The sequence below is a fragment of the Parasteatoda tepidariorum genome, chromosome 8 (assembly GCF_982258835.1).
Source record: "Parasteatoda tepidariorum strain Cologne lab strain chromosome 8, Ptep-v5.0, whole genome shotgun sequence".
In the NCBI taxonomy this organism is placed as follows: domain Eukaryota; kingdom Metazoa; phylum Arthropoda; class Arachnida; order Araneae; family Theridiidae; genus Parasteatoda; species Parasteatoda tepidariorum.
In genome coordinates, this window is record NC_141762.1 from 23880144 (window position 1) to 23899462 (window position 19319).

Genomic DNA, 19319 nt, shown 5'->3' on the forward strand with positions numbered 1-19319 from the left:
CATTAATATTCTTGTTTTTTATTACGAAATATTAGGAGAAATTTGTATACATAATTTCTTCAAAACGTGTGTTAAAACTATGATTATAAGTTATTTAAGAAGAAAAAAGTCAAATGGAGTAAAAGAACAATTTTTGAGATGATGATTCTAAAAGTAGCACATTTTTCAAATCTTTTTGCAATTTTTTATTTTAGTAGTTGTTTAACAAAACAAGGCATATCGAACATTTTCCTGATATAGCAATATTTTTTTGAACTGTGCAAAAGTTGAGAAATTATACAAACAACTTTTAAAGAAAATATTTTCAACTTTTTAAGACAAAAGGGTAACTTAAAAGGGTTAGCGCACAAGATTAACTTTGAATGTTGAATTAAAATTGCATGCCCATAGTTTTTTGTTCATTTAAAAAACAAAACAATCTGTTAAATTTTTCCCCTGTGCGCACATACGCATTTACTTTTCATTACTCGAATAAATAAGAAGTAATAAAAAAAATAAAATTAATAATTTATCTTCATTTTTCGTAAACAATAGTATTTTTAGTAAATAGTCAGCTGTTCTGCTTCGAATGATATTGAGTGTGATCAGTAGAATATTTTTAATTTCTCAACAAGATTTAATTCTCAGATAGCTGGCAATAATTTTAAGTTTTCTTTCAATAAGAACTTAGCAATAATTTAAAAAGTAATTTTATTTTAAAGAAAAACATAAATTAAAGTACTTAAACAATTGATTAGTATATTATTGGAAAAAAATATACATAATAGAATTTAAAAAAAAAATTGCATTGAAATTCAATAAAAAAGTTAGAAAAATAATTCTGCGAAACACGCATAGACAGGTAATTTACAAATTTATTTTAAGATTAAGGCGATATATAAGATGTAAAGAAGTTTTAAAAAACTCTACTCTAAACTCAGCTGCACGACAGCCCATGGAGGGCCAAGGCCTACTATGCCCATCTCAGTTTTCTGGACCTAGGGCTCTGGGGTGCAGGAGCAGATGTTCCGGTCAGGTGGTCAGCCGAACGCGGAACCCCCAGTGTTTAGTTCCCAATCATGCTTGGTACTTATTTATCGACCCACTGAAGGGATGAAAGGCTGAGTCAGCCTTGAGCGGCCCGAGGAACGACAGGGCGAAGCGCTACCGCTCAGCCACCGGGGGAAGTTTTAAGATGATTAAAAATGTTGACTACGCATTCGTATTAATAATTATAAAATATATATTCAAGAAATTGATAAATATATTATTCCAAGTCTATGCATACGTGTGTATATTATTGAAATTGTATCAGTTATTGAAAAAGAAAATCAAAAATTAAAAAATAATCACATTAAGTAAGCACAATCTGGTGCATAATCATATTCTCTCAGAAGCACGCCTTTATAAAACTAGACATTCGTTGAATAAAGTGTTTTTTATTCAAAATGTTTTATTCATAATTTCTTTACTAAATTACAAATACATTATTAAATGACTAAAAAGAAACATCGTATTTTATAGTTTGAAAGAAATAAAAATAGAAAGATTAGCAAACGATTATTAGCAAAAAAAATATGAATGAAATTTTACACTACGCGCGCGAAGTCAAGTTCCTCGCAAGTTTATCACATTTTAATATTAATCGCCCCATTTAATCATTTTTTTATTGTCGCCAAATTATTTTTTTAAAAATAATTAATTTTAATTTTTTTCAGCTTCTAATAAATAAAAACAGTTGAAACTTTAGATTTTTCTATTGAAAAATATGTAGATTATTTTGGTATAAAAAAATTCATACCTTATAATTCAAAATTTTTTCATCCTCAATTTAATTAAATAATAAAAAATAATTAATAATTATTAAAAATTATTTTTTTCATGAAATTATCTTTGGGTAAATGAGTTTTATGAGTGGGTGCAATTTTTTTTGAATTGCTTCATTAGTTTTGAAAATATGACTGAAAACGCAAAAAGCGAAATTAACATTAAGGGGTACGAACTTTGGATCGCTCTCCTGACCAAACTATGGGGACCACATTTCCCAGATTGCGGCTACCCCCTATATTTTGAAGGTTAGAAATCCAAATATGTAAAAAAAAATACATGTTTATTCAGAGAAAGTACGTTTTTGTGTCAGATTTCGTAACTTAATTAATAGTTAGCACTAATTAATTAGCATATTTGAGGTCACCCCCGGGAACCATTAAGATTGACACTTAGATCGTGAAAATCCGATCATTATAACAAAAGTTATTCAGGGTGATATCTTTTTTTTTTTGCTGACTGTACATCATATCAAAATGGTTAAATTTGAAATTAAAGTACTTCCTCTCTGGAAAAGCCTAAAGCAACAGCTAGATAGCGAAAAAAAATTTATAATATAATGTTTGAAACTAATTACAGATGGGATAAACAATTAGAATTTTCAAATAAAAATAAGTAGTGCATTCGGCTTGGTTACCTTTACAGTTTATAGGTTGTATAAAATAATTTTGAAAATTGACCAAGCTAGTAAAACCGCTATTAATGAAATCCAGTATACTGGTAAAACTACCTCTCTTATTTTAGTGTCTCGCATACTGTATTCCGAAATTTATTTTTATTTATTTAAATTTTTAAAAACAACTGATTATTTTTCAAATTATGGTAACCGTTCACTTCATCATGCTTATCATATTAGCAAAAAGTTCTTAGATAAAATTATAATGAATACGTAATTCATATATAAAATGTTCTAGTGACTGAGAAAACATCGACTTTTACTAGAAAAACAGTGATAAAGGAGAAGGAATCACAAAGGTTTTCGAGCGAAGCCTTCTAGCTATGGAAAAAAAAACTACTACTTCCCAGGGCCTACAACAAATATATTCTAATTTTATGTCGCTAGCAGTCTGTAAAAAAAACTCAAAAACCTATAGATATTTCAAACAATTATCTTTAATAGTATCTGCTAAAAATGTATTTTTATAGAATTCATTCTTTTTTTTCTTTCTTAAGATCTTCAAAGAAACAAGGAGATTTTCCTCAATTTTCATCCCAAATCACTGAAAGACAAAAGAAAACTCCATAAAAATAAAATTAGTTAAGTAATAAAACAATGCTTATCAGAAAATCTCATTTAATTCTTAATTTTTTTTTTAAATAAAAGCAGCGAGTTGTTTTTTTAATTAAATTTTTTTCCAGCAATTTAATTAGATTTAAGTATGAAAAGTACTGTTAGGACCTTTTTTAATTGTAACTTAGCCAGCAATAAATAATGCATTTTTTTTTGTTTCTTCGCTAAACTTAAACACATAAAACCAAAAAACAATTTTTTTCTAGAAATATTGGTTAAATAATTAGCTTAAAAAACTGAAATAAAAAAAAATTATTACGAATCTTTACACTTGCAAATAAGTTAATCTTTAAGTATCATTTAGGTTACAACAGCATGTTTATATAATTTTCTCATGGATTTTCCAAAAGGCTCTTTGTTTTGTCGAATTTGGCGTTGTTTTTTTTCTTTAATTTTAGAAATAAAACATATTAAATATACTTAATCAGAATGCAACAATTTTGCAAAATTATTAACAAATATAAATCAATATTCCTTACTTCACACCTATTGTGATTCAAAGAAAGCTGCACTTTTCATAATTTTTTTAGATACATGAGCACTTTATTTAGATATAAGTGTAGCTTCAGAACCCAAACTCCCACAATTCATATCATAACAATTCATTTTGAAGAGTATAAAAATGAAAAATATTATTGAATAGTTTTTATTTCTAAAATTTACTAAACCTGAAATGGGCAAAAAATAGCTCATGATAAAGTTCCACAGAAAAAATCCATAATAATGTATGCACATTCACTCTAATACTGTACTAACAGGTAGAATATCCATAAAGAAAAATAATAATAAAAGCATTATCCATTTATCGTCTGTAACGAGACAATTGTGGACGAAAAAATGTATAGATATTAAAATTTGTAAAATTTAATATCCAACAATTACGAGTGAGGTTGAATCGTATAATTATGAGTAAATACTTTTGACATTTTTCTTCGTTTTCAAATATATAAATATTTTTACTGTATCTTTAATAGATAGAAAAAAACAACAAAAAAGTGAATTAGGCAAACAAAATCAGAAATGATGTTATAAAAATAATAATAAAAATCATAGTCTATTTATTGTCAGCTACAAGTCATTTGTGGAAAAAATAAATTTAAGTATTTGAATTCGTAAAAGTGAATTAGACAATTAAAGAAGCAAGAAATAATGATGAAGGTAATAAAAAATGTGTCACCACCATTTTTCCAAAAGCATTAGCACTCTAACTCATTAAAAATGTTTATTCAACAAAAAGGCAATTTCCGTGGGGATAATGCGAGTAACTCTACATTTTCTTATGCTCAAAAGTATTTTATTTTATTTTTTAAACGTCGTTGAACAACTTACTCGATTTAGAGTTAGCGACTACCAATGTTCAACTCCGTAGTCTTGTAATTTTGAACTCAATCCAGAAGACAGGGCAACTCCTGGATCAAGTATTGAAAAAAATTTGCCTTTGCGGAGTACTTTTTGATGGAACTAACCCTCGCAATTGCGTTACATAGAAAAGAAAACCATGAAAACGTAACACGGTTAGCCAGACATTAAAGGAGCTCTACCCATGATTCGTCTACCACTGAGGGCATTTTACGTCATCATTGTGCTCTCTGGGAAGGATGTGGATTTCGTATATACCAGCCATCGCTGGGATTTGAACCCATTTCAACCTCATTGGGAGACAAGCGCTCTATCTCCTGAGCCACCATGAGTCCGCAATATGATATTTTGTTTTATAATCGTCGTTAAATTGGTGCTTACGGCTACCAGTGTTCAAATCAGCAGCCTTGTAATTTTTGAACCAAAACCAGAAGATAAAGGAACTCTTGGATCAAGACCCCCAGAGCTTTGATTTGTTATGGGAACTTGGAGAACTTTGTGACCCCAACAGACTTAACGTGCATCAGTCACCATTTAATACACAAGGATTCTTCGGTCAGCTGGATTCGAACTCCTATTCTCACGAATTTAAGTCTAACGCCCTACCAACCAGACTATTCTGGTACGCAAAAAAGTATTTATTTCATTTTGTAACAGTCGTTGAACAGCCGAGACAATTTTAGCGGCATGAAAACTATAACCCGTGATCCGTCTACCACTGAGGATATTTTACGTCAGCACTGAAGTCAGTACGAGCCGGGTGTGGAATTCGTATCGACCAGCCATCGCTGAGATACGAACCCAACTCATTGGAAGGCGAAGGCTCTATCCTCTGAGCCACCACAGCTTGCACAAAAGTATTGCAGAATTTGTGTAAGAAAACAGCATACCAGAGCGCAAAGGAAAGCCTTTAATTTCGTTGCTACATTTGAACACTTTTGAAATCTCCAACACTACAAAACGTGATATTGAATAATATTTATAATTTATGCTTAAATGTTTTCAAGATTTCATCCCAGTTTTAGCCTAGTTATTGTTACACATTAACTCCAATGTCAAATGCAGTTAGATAATCTAGTTACTTATCTTTTTGAAATTATTCAATCAGTGGAAGAACACTAAATAATATAAATATTTTAAACATTCATTCTAAATATTATTCAAGCAAGAATAAACTTTAAGATTTCTTTTTACTGGTTTTACCTACCTTTTGCAGTATGTGGGAAACATCATGCAATAGCTAACAAATGGGGAAAAGCAAACCTGAAAAAAAAAATCGAAATTTTACCACCCAAGAATTGAACAGGAAACACCGCAGAATGCTCTGCAGAGGTATCTCTTAATATATATTTCTAAAATCCTTACAAAAATGAAAACGAAAATGTATGCACATACAAGTTTTCAAATTAATATTTAGCCTAGAAAAAAACAAAACCTGTATTGAAGTACTGGAAGGCGCATGTAAGAAACAACAAAACAGGTTTGGTTTGCTGGAGGACTCAGAGAAGAGTTAAAAGGCGCTAATCATTAATGTCTTTAAGTTTCAATCTCTAATTAAACCTTTTTTAATATTTATTACATTCGCCTTTCCCTACTGTTAAACGTCCTATTCTAATAACATTTTCCCTTACATAATTAATAATTTACAGCCTTAATGAGTATACCTTTTTGCTCCCTTTGTAAATGGATTTTTGAAATACACATTTAGGGTGGCTTTTACGAAATTCCCTGTAATTTTACTGTAAACTTGACGCTTTTTAAAAACATAAATTCATAAAAACTGGCTCGTCCGAACTGATGCTGTTCGATCTAGTAATATTAAAGAAGCGATTCTGTAACAATTTGAATTTATTTAATATTTTTCTCAACAAAAAAAAAAATATTGCAACTATAGATAATACTGATACGCATTTTTTCGTATGAGAAAATCTATTTGTATTGTTTCCTAATCAACTGGAAGTCCACTACGAAATTAAAAAGTGAAATTAAAATATTAACTGTTGTTCTAAATAACAACCCAAATCCCTTTTTTTTTCTTTTTTTTTTTTTTTTTTTTTTTTGCATATGCGAAAATTTATTTGCACTGCTACCTAATCAAATGAAGGTCCATTGGAGGTCCACTATGAAATTAAAAAGCAGAATAAAAACGTTAACTGGTGTTCTAAAACAGTGGTGCGCAAACTTTTTTCGACTGCGACCCCTTTTGTAGAGAGAAAATTTTTGGCGACCCCTAGGGATAAATAAATGTTCACAAATACGATGTATATTTCGCGCATTTCTTTCGTTTAATCGAATAAAAACATTATCATATTTGACTCACATTAATTTTATTTATAATTTTAAGAAAATACTTTTTGTCTAACACAAAAATCAGTAAATTGCCCTTTAATGAGATGTATGCGGCTGTAAGTTTCTAATTATCTCATCGATGTTTGGATGTATGTTGCTAATTGCAATTCGCATATCATCTTCAGTGTTTAAACGCGAGCGGTATTTAGTTTTAATTGAAACTAGTTTGCTAAATCCAGTTTCACATAAATACGTTGATGCAAATTGTATTAACACTCTGATGGCATTCTTGCTTAAAACGGGATATTGTTTTTCCACGGAGAGCCAAAACTTTTGGCAAGGCTGAGTCTTAAATTGATTTCGAAGAGTATAATCACTAATTAGATCTATCAATTGCTCTTTCTCAGTAATTTGAAGAGTTGAACTGCATATGTCAAAGGAAAATGGATCACGAATCCAACCAAGATCGTTTTCAGGAAAATCCTCGAATCTTCTCGAAATTTTTTTCTTTAACTTTTCAATGTGATTGGAAATGATGTTTTTAAATGTAAATATGTATATCTATATTATTTTCCTTGATAAAATCGTTAAAGCAAGGGAGCATGTCGGTGTTCTTTTTATTCAGTCCAGTTTGCCAGAGACTAAGCTTATTCTTAAAAGCTTGAATTTTACTGGCTGCAGTTATGATAGTTGAATTCTCATCCTGCAAGCTCAAATTTAAGTCGTTAAAATATCAACTAAATAGCTCAGCTTCCCTAGCCAAACTTCATTGATATAATAACTTGCCAATCTATGTTTCTTTTCGATTAAAAACATGTACACTTCATTTCTCAAATCAAATATCCGTCGTAGTATTTTCCCACGTGAAAGCCATCTCACTTCAGTGTGTAACAGTAATCTCTCAAACGTTGAGCTCATCTCATTGCAAAGTATTGAAAAGAGACGGCTGTTGTGGCTGTTGCATTTAATGAAGTTAATTGAACTAACAGCGTCTTGTTATACGTTGAGCAACTCTTCATCCATATCTTTTGCAACAAGAGCTTGCCGATGAATCATACAGTGATTAAATACCATATGAACGCCACCTTCTGAATTAAGCCTCTGAGCCCTTTCTTCGAACCTGTTAATGCTGCAGCACCATCAGTACAAACCGCAGCACAGTTTGCCCAGGTAAGGGACTTTGTTTCAAAATATGCATTTATAATTTAGAATATTTTTTCTCCAGTTGTTTTTCCTTCCAATCTTTTGCAACATAAAAACGTTTCTGTTATATCTGCATTAAAAATAAACCTAACGTAAATAATTAGTTGTGACATTTTAGTAATATCGGTAGTCTCGTCCAGTTGTAAAGCAAATACAGATGAATTTTGCATGCGTTTTATGACTTCTGACTCGATATTTCGTGACATTTCGGAAATCCGCCGAGACACGGTATCTCTTGATAATGGTATTGTTTTTAGTTTTATCCATATTTATCGCAATGCATAATTGATGTCATCTTAGTTGCTGCAGGAAGAGGGATTCTCTAATTGCATGGGGTTTCATTGTTTTTCCTATTAGATAAGAAACTTCTAAAGAAGCTCGTAATGCTTTCTGAGGTATTGTTGTAAATTTCCTGCACTTTGAATTTTCAGATTTTCAGCTCGTCTTTGAAAAAAATCGGCATGTTTATTTTGAAGGTCTCTATGTTTAGTTTCCAGGTGCCTTTTTAATTTAGCTGGTTTCATGCTCTCATTTACTAATTTTTCGTTGCAAATGACACATATCGGGCGTTCTTCTTCATCAACAACACAAAATGTAAAACCATACTTAATAAATTCCTCATTGTATTTTCTTATTTTTTTAGATCGGGCATTTAATTCAGTATTTTGCGACTCCTCATCAGTATTTGTTCGTTTGTTAGCTGAAGATGTACCTGTTGTACGTATTACCCATTTATTCATTATGGAGATAGGGGTTAAATTATTCAAACTAAAACAAATATATAAAATTTTATCATTTTTTTCGAGAAATTCAATAAAATGAACAGAGATCTTTCTCTAATGATAGTACATACCTGATAACAAAGAGTAGCAAAGCCCGATTAAAATATAAAAAATCAAAATTACACTGTGTGGTTAAGTATTACTTAAATACTTATTAAATAAATGAGCAAGATCTAGCATCTCGCAAACACATTTAATGACAACCTAACGAGATACGCAAACACAAACTGAAACTAAACATGAATGCAAACTAAAACTAAACAGTGAATACACAGTCACAGTTAATCTGGCTGATGCCACATACACAACGTCACATGATAAAACTCGAGGATAAACTAAAACAATTGCAGGCCAACTGCTACATGCTACAACTTCATGCGAACACTTCACGTCTTCACTCTGACTATCAGATACACCGCGTACCTCGCCATCTGATTGGCTGATCACGGAAGCGAATTTTTGCCCTTTCCCTGCGGTTAACGTCTAGTCAAATAGGCGCTTTTCAGTAAAACTGGCGAATTACCGCGAAGAGGGCGCTATCTACCGGAGTGAAAAACTTGCGTCTTCACAATTTACATACATTACGCATTACAGTCAAAGAAAGAGTGGACAGCATGAAATTGCAATTAAGCAGTGAGTGACGGCTCTTCACTCTTTATATGTACACTGTATGGTATGCAGCATGCAGGGATAATGCATTTCATAAAAATTTGGCGACCCCCAAAAAACTTCTGGCGACCCCTAGTTTGCGCACCACTGTTCTAAAGGACAACACAAATCTCAGTTTTTTCCTTGCTGCTATATGCTCCGTTTATCGTAGTATTACAGGCAATTGCGAATTTATCTTCATCAAAATTTTTGTCCACGTTTTAAAAAAAACAAGGATGTTAAAATGCTAAAAAGTGCTCTAAATGACAATAGAAATCTTTTGTAAGGATTCACTATTTCATTGGGGATTTAGTGTCACTCAAAGCTTCGACTAATGTCCGACTAACTAGAGTAAATTTCTACTAAATTTACTAACTAAATTTCAACCAGAGCCATAAGTATTTTGCTGATATTAGTGCTGCATTTGTTTCCCAAACGGTAAGAATTTTACCCATTTTAAACTTCAATCACTTTCTTATTTAAAGTAACAAACATATGATTGAAAACGGAAAATAATCATAAAGTTTTTTTTTCCAAGAAGGCTAAAAAATTAGATTTTTGTGAATCCGAAAACGCAAAACGTAGGGAGCATTACTTTTGTAATTAACTTCAAACACAATCAAAACTTCCTTACGTCTTTCTTTCAAAATTAATGCTCCCCATTCATTTTTTTTTAAGTTGGGCAAGGATAGAATTATATTATCCTTTTTAATTTATTTGAATTTTTTCATATTTTTATTTTATTAATTTATTTATTTATTTTCAAAAATTCGTGAAGTATCTTGCATTCCTCCAAAAATATACCTGTAAATTTTGCACATGAAACATGCTTAAAGTGTATTTAATTGAATTGGGTATGACTTTTGGAAATCGAAGCAAATTTCAACTTACCTTAAACTCTTCTATTTTCTTATTGTCAGCAACTTTTATTGGATCAGTTGAAGTTTCAAGATCTTTCTGTAAATAACATTTTGGTAAAAAAAAACTTTTTACTTGATTAGAAATCTAAAGATTAGATTTTTTATTTTTAAGAACAATTACTTACATTGTATTCTACGAAAGTAGCGAAAACTTTCGTCAAGTAGCTTTTCTGCAACAAATTTAAGGCAAAGCATGGAGAAAATAAAATTATAAATATGAAATTATTAATCAAAATTACATATATTCACAAAATGAAGTGTTTCTAAATTTAAACGATTTTGGTTAACAATTAAAAACATTTTACAATTTGAAACTTCCACTCAAATAACAAAAAATTTAATTTGCTACCCATTTCATGCATTGTTGCATAATTATTACATATCATGCGTTGTTAATTATTGAATTTTATGCATTGTTACGTAATTACTTTAACTTTTTATGCATTGTTACATAAATATCGCTCAAAATTATAATTTTCAGTATTATTGGGTTTGCAATTTTTACTATTATTGGGTTCGTGCACATTTGGTATGGCAAACCAATATTTAGTCAAAGATAACAGAAAAAGAAAAAAAACGATATCTGAATCTAAGAAATCACTGCTGAGATAGGCAGGACTGAAAAGATCAAAACCTGTTCGGTTGAATTTATATACCTACCTGTCTATAAGAAATAGAAACTTATTTTTACTTATTCTACTTTTCAATACCAGCAAGCGTGCTTGAAATCAAGCCAATTTTTAAGACAGGGGGGGGGGGTGCGTTTCTTGTTGTTTTCCACGGGCAACCTCGATTGTAAGTTCGGCCGACTTCCTACGACTTACCGTCCCGCAGTGGACTGATCGTTAAGACACGGTTCCCAGCAGATCACCGAAGTCAAGCATCACTGGCTGCGGTCAGTGTGCGGGTGGGTGACCCACTTGGATCAGTCTGCGTAGGGACCGAGGGTGTGCGGTATTGGTCCTCGTTAAACTGTGCTACCGTAAAGTGCTCGACTTCACGTGCAGGTCGTCGGGCTACCGAATCGGGGTGCCATCCCCTCTGCAGAGGATCAAAATTGTGATGGCATGTCTTCGGATCATCCTCCGGGATGTTTCCCAGACCGTCGCCAATAGCCCATTGTGCAGCTCTAGTGCGACGTAAATTAACAACAACAACCTACGACTTACCATACGACCAGACGACTTCAGCCGAACACACGTCATAGTTCACTGTACAGGGCTGATCCAATCATACTCTTTTAATTTATCCGCAGATCATAATTTTGATTTGAACCAGAGAACGATCAATCTCCAATTCAGTATCCCCTGAAGCTATCATAACAGTAAAGTCTACACGTCTTACCAGCATTTATTGGGAGTGTCCGTCGTTCGCAAGTACCCACAGGCCCCATTAATATATATATATATATATATATATATATATATATATATATATATATATATATATATATATATATATATATATATATATATATATATATATATATATATATTTGAGTGGAAACTAAGAGAACTTTTTTTTTTAAAAAAAATAATAAATTGCATTGCTGTTAGCATTTCAAAATGACTTTGCACTAGCATTGACTGTTTTGTATAGTAAAAAAATTTAATTGAACTTCAAAATGTCATTTTCCTGGCTTGTCCCAAACAATATTTCCAATAATAACTAGCTTCAAAACTTCCCATAAATTTTTAAATATCTAATTTTTTTTTATCTCAACCGGTGTAAGCATTTCTAGAATATACGCAGAGGGTATTATTTACAAAAACTTCGTTTATTAAAAATTTTCTGTCAATAATTGTTTGTCCCAAGAAAATCTATCATTTTCCTGGCTACTTTTATTTAGTGGTTTGTAAGCAAAGTAGATAGAGCCATCAATCAATATCTTATGTTAATAGATTGATTAGATACCCTCCTATATGAACTTGTCTTATTACATGAATAAAGAACCAATTTTCTGGTTCAAAATCTATTTCAAAACATTTTTCAAGATGAGTAGGTTTTTGTGTTGTCATTTTCCTGGCTTCTTGAAATCATTAGTAACATAAACCACATAGATTTATCTGAGTTATTTTAAGAAATCCTGTTGCTTTCTGCAGAATGCAAACGTCTTAGGCCAAAATATTAAATTAAAATAAAGTTATATGCTATAAAATGGCGAATTTGTCATTATCCTGGCTGTCATTTTCCTAGCTTATGAATTCCAGGACATTGAAGAGCTACCAAAATTTTTTTTAACTGCTAATACTGTAAGGAGGAAAAGAAAATATTAACCTAACACCAAGTTTATGTATGATTGTAATATGATTGGATGAAATCAAAGTTATTTATTTATTTAATGATTATGATTTTATTCTGTACATATCAGCAAAAAAAAAATTGATTCCTTCTACAGTGGATAAAAAGAATTAATTTAAGCAATTTATAGTCCATCTAACATAAAGGCTTAAGTTGAGTTACTTACTATTAACTTAAAATGACTGTTTATTAAACTTCCAAGCTAATATGTCATTTTCCTGTCATTCAAGATTTGGTGAATTTCTATTTTTTTTTCTCGAGCAAATGTCAATAAACTACATTACTGTCTGTAAGACATTATTAAATCTAACTAAATAAGTATGCAAAAGAAAATTGGATTATTTTGAAGATTTTAAATTTGAAGAAGTTTTTTGTTCCGAATTGTCATGTTTAAAAGGAATCACCCATATATATATATATATATATATATATATATATATATATATATATATATATTATGGTAATATTTAGTTAGCGATCTTGTTATTCTCCTCTCACAAATATTGATTTACATCACCTAATGACAAGGATTCAAAAATATATATAAAGGGCAATGATTAAGGAATACCTTGTATAATAAAATAAAATGACGTTGTGCCACGCTGTGATAAAACTACAGCGACTAAAACTTATGTAAAGGTAAATGTTGATCATGCATCATGATGTTCGACTTGCGAATTTCTTCATATTTTTGCATGAGATCAGCAGTGAAACATTGTTACAGTACAAGTGTAGAATATTTTTTTCATAACATTGGAAAAGAATATAAAATAAAGATAGTAAACATTTGCAACATCGGAGTGCAGATGCAGACATTTTGATTTGCGTAAAATTATATTATAATTATGTAAAAAAAATATCGTGGTAGCAGCTCCAAAGTATCTCGGGGTAGAATAATTTAAGACTCCTATAGGGGGAAACAGATAATCTTTCATGAATATTAATAGTGTATAATGAAGAAACATTTTTCCCCTTTTTCGAAATTCAAAATATTAAGTGATAGGATATTTACCAAAAAAATTGACTCAAATTTAAGAAATTAAGATTTTCCAAATTGGCCTAAAGTTAAAATTTTTTTTGAGGGGGTAGTCAAAAACGTTAATTTAAATTTTTTTCAGAAATCACAAATACGAACCAAATTAAAAATTTTAAATGTTAAGAATGCAAAAAAATATACATGAAAGAAATTTAATTTTTATAATTCCTGGAAAAGTTAAAATAGCTCGGAATATTCATGAATTACCTAACCTAAAATTTTATTGTTGATTAAAAATTAAAATTTTCTGATTAATGAGATAAAAAGATAGATGAATGATCCGATTAATGATCCGTTAATGAAAATTATTTGATAATAAAAATTCTTTGATAGAGAAGACTAGGTTTTCTGAGAATTTTCGAGGATCTAAATATTATTTTTACGTTATGTCAACTTTGTGTTCTAAACTCTACATTTTTGAAATCATTATCTAAAATTTATTTTATTCTTATGTTTTTTAAAAACATTAAAATTTAGGTTTTTGACAGCATAAAAATATTTTACTCCCTTTTCAGGTTGCCATATTAGTTAATATAATCCCAGTGACAACTTTTCATCGATCCGAAAATTTTAATTAAATGTTTAATTTTAAAAATTCATCATTCACGCTTTTTAAAAGGTATTGAGGGAAGAAAGAAAACACCGTAAACAACATTCGGTCTAATGATTGAATTTTCCTGTTCTGCTTAATGTCATGTCATTAAACACGTCATTTTCTCAACACATTTAAGGTTTGACCTCGAAAAAACAGTATTTATTGAAGGCAGACTGTATTTTAAGTTACGAATTTAGTAACAAAAACAAACTTTCGTGGACTAAATTTACTTTTCTTGTTGAAATTGGATTCCTTACCTTCAAAATATAGGAAGGCACAATTTGGGAAACATATGGTCCCAGTAATTGGGTTAGGATATCAGACCAATATACACCGAAGAGCCATTACATTATGACCACCCTGCTAATAACATGTAGGTTTATCTTTAGCCCCCAAAACTGCTGGCACCCGCCGTGGCATTGATTCCACCAGGTGGTGATAGGTAGTCTGAGGTATCTGGTACCAAGCGCTCACCAACTGGTCCTGCAATTCCGTCACATTGCGAAGGGGTAGCGTGGCAGCACGAATTTGGTTTTCCGAGTAGGACCACAAATGTTCTATTGGATTGAGGTCAGGGGAATTTGGGGGCCAAGACATGACTTGAAAGTCACTGGAATGTCCCTCGATGATTCGACCCTAATGACATGGTGCATTATCCTGTTGGTAAACACCATCCCCCGCAGGAAAAACTGTTGCCATGAATGGGTGACCTATGTTCAAGTAGCTTACAGACGTCAGGGATTGTTCTATGAGGATTATGGGTCTTAATGTGCCCCATGAAAACATTGCTCCTGGGCGAGAAACCATGAAAACCTGAGCGAGCCCATTGTCATAGATGGAGGGTGATCATAATGTAATGGCTCTTCAGTGGAAGAACCCCTAAATGTCAATTTCATTTTTTGCGTATTTTGCATTACCTCGAGAACTGTAAAAACGAATCGAAAGTTTTTTTTTGTATACAATAATAAAAATTTGTTTATTTAACGACGTTTCCATTCAAAAATTAAAATTTAATCATTGCTTTATGTTTCTATATTATTTAATAATAGTCGAAAAGTTTTGAATAGTAATATATAAATTTTTAGACCAGAATTTAGAGGCAAAATGCTAAAGTTGAACAAAATTGATTTCTCAGGTATCAGTTTTAAATGTAAGAGTGTCTTAATTTTTTGACTCTTTTAAAATATTCTCGAGATATGGCGAAATACACGAAAAGCGTATTTAAGACGTATTTATTAAGCGTATTGAACTTCTGTCACCTCCTATTTTTGAGGGTTAAAAAATCCTAATAAGTCGAAAAAAGGGTTTGTTTCTTCTGTGAAAAATTTTTTTCCGTCTGATTTCAAAATTTAAAATATTATTTCTGCACTTCTTAATTAGAATTTTTGAAATCACCGATTTTAAATTGAAATCACCCATTAATACATAAAAATCCGATCATTAGATCAAAAATTATTCGGGACTTTTTTTGAGAACTGTAAGGTTCACCTCCTTTACAATAACATTTCTTTTTCGTAGTTTGAGGAGGATTTTTCGTGACTTATTTTCTTTCACAGTTATTTCAAATTAAGGGCGCAATTTTTTTAATGCCAAAGTTATTAAATAATTGGTTGACCCGCAATGGTAATTCCGTGGGTAAAGGCCAGATCTCATCGAAATTGGCTAATATTCATATGAACCTTTATATGTATTAAGTTAGCATAACATATCATTAGTTAACATAAGATTACGCTAAGAAGTTGAAGAAGAAAAAAAAGAAGAAAAAAAAATATATATATATGTATGTAATACAAAAATTATAAATACTTTTGTATTAATAAAATTAAAATGTCTTTGTTAAAGAGTAAGAGTAGAGATATTCTATTTTAGGAATCCAAGGCTGAAAACATACCATTGAATAAAAATTAGATTTATATTTCAAAGGAGGAGTTATTTTTAGAATCTTGCCCCTCTTACACTTCCATATTAGAAGCATTAAATGATTTTCCATAATGCGTAGAGTTACAAAGGTATGTACGACTGGAACCTAATTACACCAATCTCTGTAGTATTTAATGCGGGACCGAAGGTTTTCGCGTGTCTCTTGCTGATTAACGGGTTCCAATATCCATCTGCCGGAACCATCCGCAGTTTCGTCCACACCCCCTCAATTGTGGAGTGGGGATGTGAACTGTTATAACCACCAGCCTAACATTAAATAAACCTTTTTATAACGTATGATGGCTTTTGACTGCATTATTAAATCTGAATACAACAATAACAAGGATGTAGTCCTGTTATTATATATATATATATATATATATATATATATATATATATATATATATATATATATATATATATATATATATATATATATATATATATATATATATATATATATATATATATATATATATATATATATACGAGGGTTGTAAATTAAATAGTGGCAACTTAACCTTGAAACTCACAGAAGGGCGGGCATGCGTAAATAGGGTATGGGGGGGGGGAGGTGGCACTGTTGTCGATGTGTAGAGTGCAAAAAAAGTCGATTTGCTTAGAAGGGTAGTTGCTGTATGGCGTTAAAGTGAGGAGTTTCTTTTCCATCGCTCTAAAGCATGTTTTCAAAAGATGATCAGCGGTCGTGACTTACAATCGAGGTTGCCCGTGGAAAAATGCAGCAGAATGCTAACGAGGATTAGTGGAAGCCTGTGGAGCAAATGTTTTCCCGTATAGGACAGTAGAACGAAGGGTTCAAGCATCTCGTCGTTTTTCGTCATTAAGCCTTTTCACAACATGCTTTAGAGCGATGGAAACGAAACTCCTCACTTTAACGCCACGCAACAACTACCCTTCTAAGCAAATCGACTTTTTTTTGCACTCTACACATCGACAACAGTGCCACCTCCCCCCACCCATACCCTATTTACGCATGCCCGCCCTTCTGTGAGTTTCAAGGTTAAGTTGCCACTATTTACATAATTATATATATATATATATATATATATATATATATATATATATATATATATATATATATATATATATATATATATATATATATATATATATATATATATATATATATATATATATATACACTACCGGTCAAAAGTTTGCGAAAATTTTGAAATCTACAAAAAAAAGTTCTAAATTCAAATGTTCATAGAACTGCGAAAAATCATTCAAATGGCATGAAAATTTGATATGTTTTAATGTGAACTCTTTACAGTTAGTTACATATGATCAAATTGCAATACTTTGTTTTTTGCGAACTGAATCCACCTTTTCATCATGAGTTGTTTCTATGGTGAAAAAAGTTGTTAAGTTTGAACACTTGCCAAACTTGCAAAAAAAATTTTTTGTACTTTCTGTTAATAGAAAATAGTTATTTGAACAGTTCTATGTAAGTCCTCAAAATTTCAAATCGATTTGATTTTTTTTGACGAAGTTATGGAATTTTGAAAAACATGTGTACTTTTCTCGATTTTTAAGCATTCCACATTTGCGGTCCTTTGGTCTATACATCTTCGACCAAAGAACTTTTTAATTTTAATGTTTTCTATATTTTCAAATAATTAATATTGATTATAAAACAAATATTCTTATTTATTATTGTAATTATTGTTACTACAAGGAACTTATTATGAATATAATTAAAACAATATCTCATAGATGTCACATTTCATCTAAAATTTGTTTGTTCTTGCAAACGATGCTCTGATATTTGAATCGAAGTCAGTTATGGGACATTTTACAACAGGAATGGAACTCTATATCACTGGAAGTGATTAATGGTTTATTAGAACGAATGCTATGCATATGTAAGGCTATAATAAAAGCAAAAGGTGGATGGTTCGAGGAATCTAAGATTTAAATGTTAATTTATTTAATTACAAAATACGAATAAGAATATGTTAAATATGTACGAATAATACGAATAAGAATATGTTAAAATGTTGTAAATAAAATAGTTTAATAAAAATGCAAATTTTTTATACTATTGTTATTATTTTTTTAGAATTATTTATGTAATTATTGTTATAACTTTTTAATTTAATTTAATATAAAGTAAAAATATCACAACAAAACTAATACAGGTAAGCAATAAATATAAACAATAAATATAAACAATAATAATTACAATAATGAATAAGAGTATTTGTTTTATGATAAATATTAATTATTTGAAAATATAGAAACATAAAAATTAAAAAGTTCTTTGATAGAAGATGTATATACCAGAAGACTGCATATGTGGAATGCTCAAAAATCGAGAGAAGTACACATGTTTTTCAAAATTCTATAACTTCGTCAAAAAAAATCGAATCGATTTGAAATTTTGAGGGCTTACATAGAACTGTTCAAATAACTATTTTCTATTAACAGAAAGTACAAAAAATATTTTTTGCAAGTTTGGCAAGTGTTCAAACTTAACAACTTTTTTCACCATAAAAACAATCCGTGATGAAAAGCTGGATTCAGTTCGCAAAAAACAAAGTATTGCAATTTGATCATATGTAACTAACAGTAGAGGGTTCACTTCAGAACATATCAAATTTTCATGCCATTTGAATGATTTTTCGCAGTTCTATGAACATTTGAATTTAGGCCTTTTCTTTGCAGATTTAAAAATTTTCGCAAACTTTTGACCGGTAGTGTATATATATATATATATATATATATATATATATATATATATATATATATATATATATATATATATATATATAATACAAGAATTAAATACTTTTGTATTAATAAAAGAACTAAAACTCTTTCGTTTTCATAAAATGTCTTTGTTAAAGAATAAGCGTAGAGAGATTCTATTTTGGGAATTCAAGGCTGAAAACATACCATTGAAATATAAATAGATTTATATTTCAAAGGAAGAGTTATTTATAGAATCGTTCCCTTTTTCAATACCATATAAGGAAGCAGAAATGATTTTCCTTAATGCGTAAGGTTACAAGGAATGTACGAATGTGCCTTTTTACTTCAAATCTAGGTTGGTATAAAACCTAAGAACGCATTGTTTTGCGTGTCCTTTTCATCATAATGTGATCCTAATAAGCTGTGCCGGAATTGTCCGGAGTCTTGTCCACTC

At 30.5% G+C, this 19319-nt stretch overlaps 1 protein-coding gene across 1 annotated transcript in view; it reads right to left on the reverse strand.

Moving 5' to 3' along the window:
* Positions 1 to 2899: 2899 nt before the first annotated feature.
* Positions 2900 to 19319, reverse strand: part of LOC107448587 (uncharacterized) — a 31737-nt gene continuing 15317 nt past the window's right edge. Inside the window, exons 4-7 of the mRNA XM_087149417.1 lie at positions 10424 to 10468; positions 10270 to 10335; positions 5664 to 5719; positions 2900 to 3026 (exon numbers count right to left, since the gene is read on the reverse strand). Coding sequence (XP_087005543.1) covers positions 3014 to 3026; positions 5664 to 5719; positions 10270 to 10335; positions 10424 to 10468 — 180 coding nt within the window. The 3' untranslated portion in view covers positions 2900 to 3013. The remainder of the gene's footprint in view (positions 3027 to 5663; positions 5720 to 10269; positions 10336 to 10423; positions 10469 to 19319) is intronic.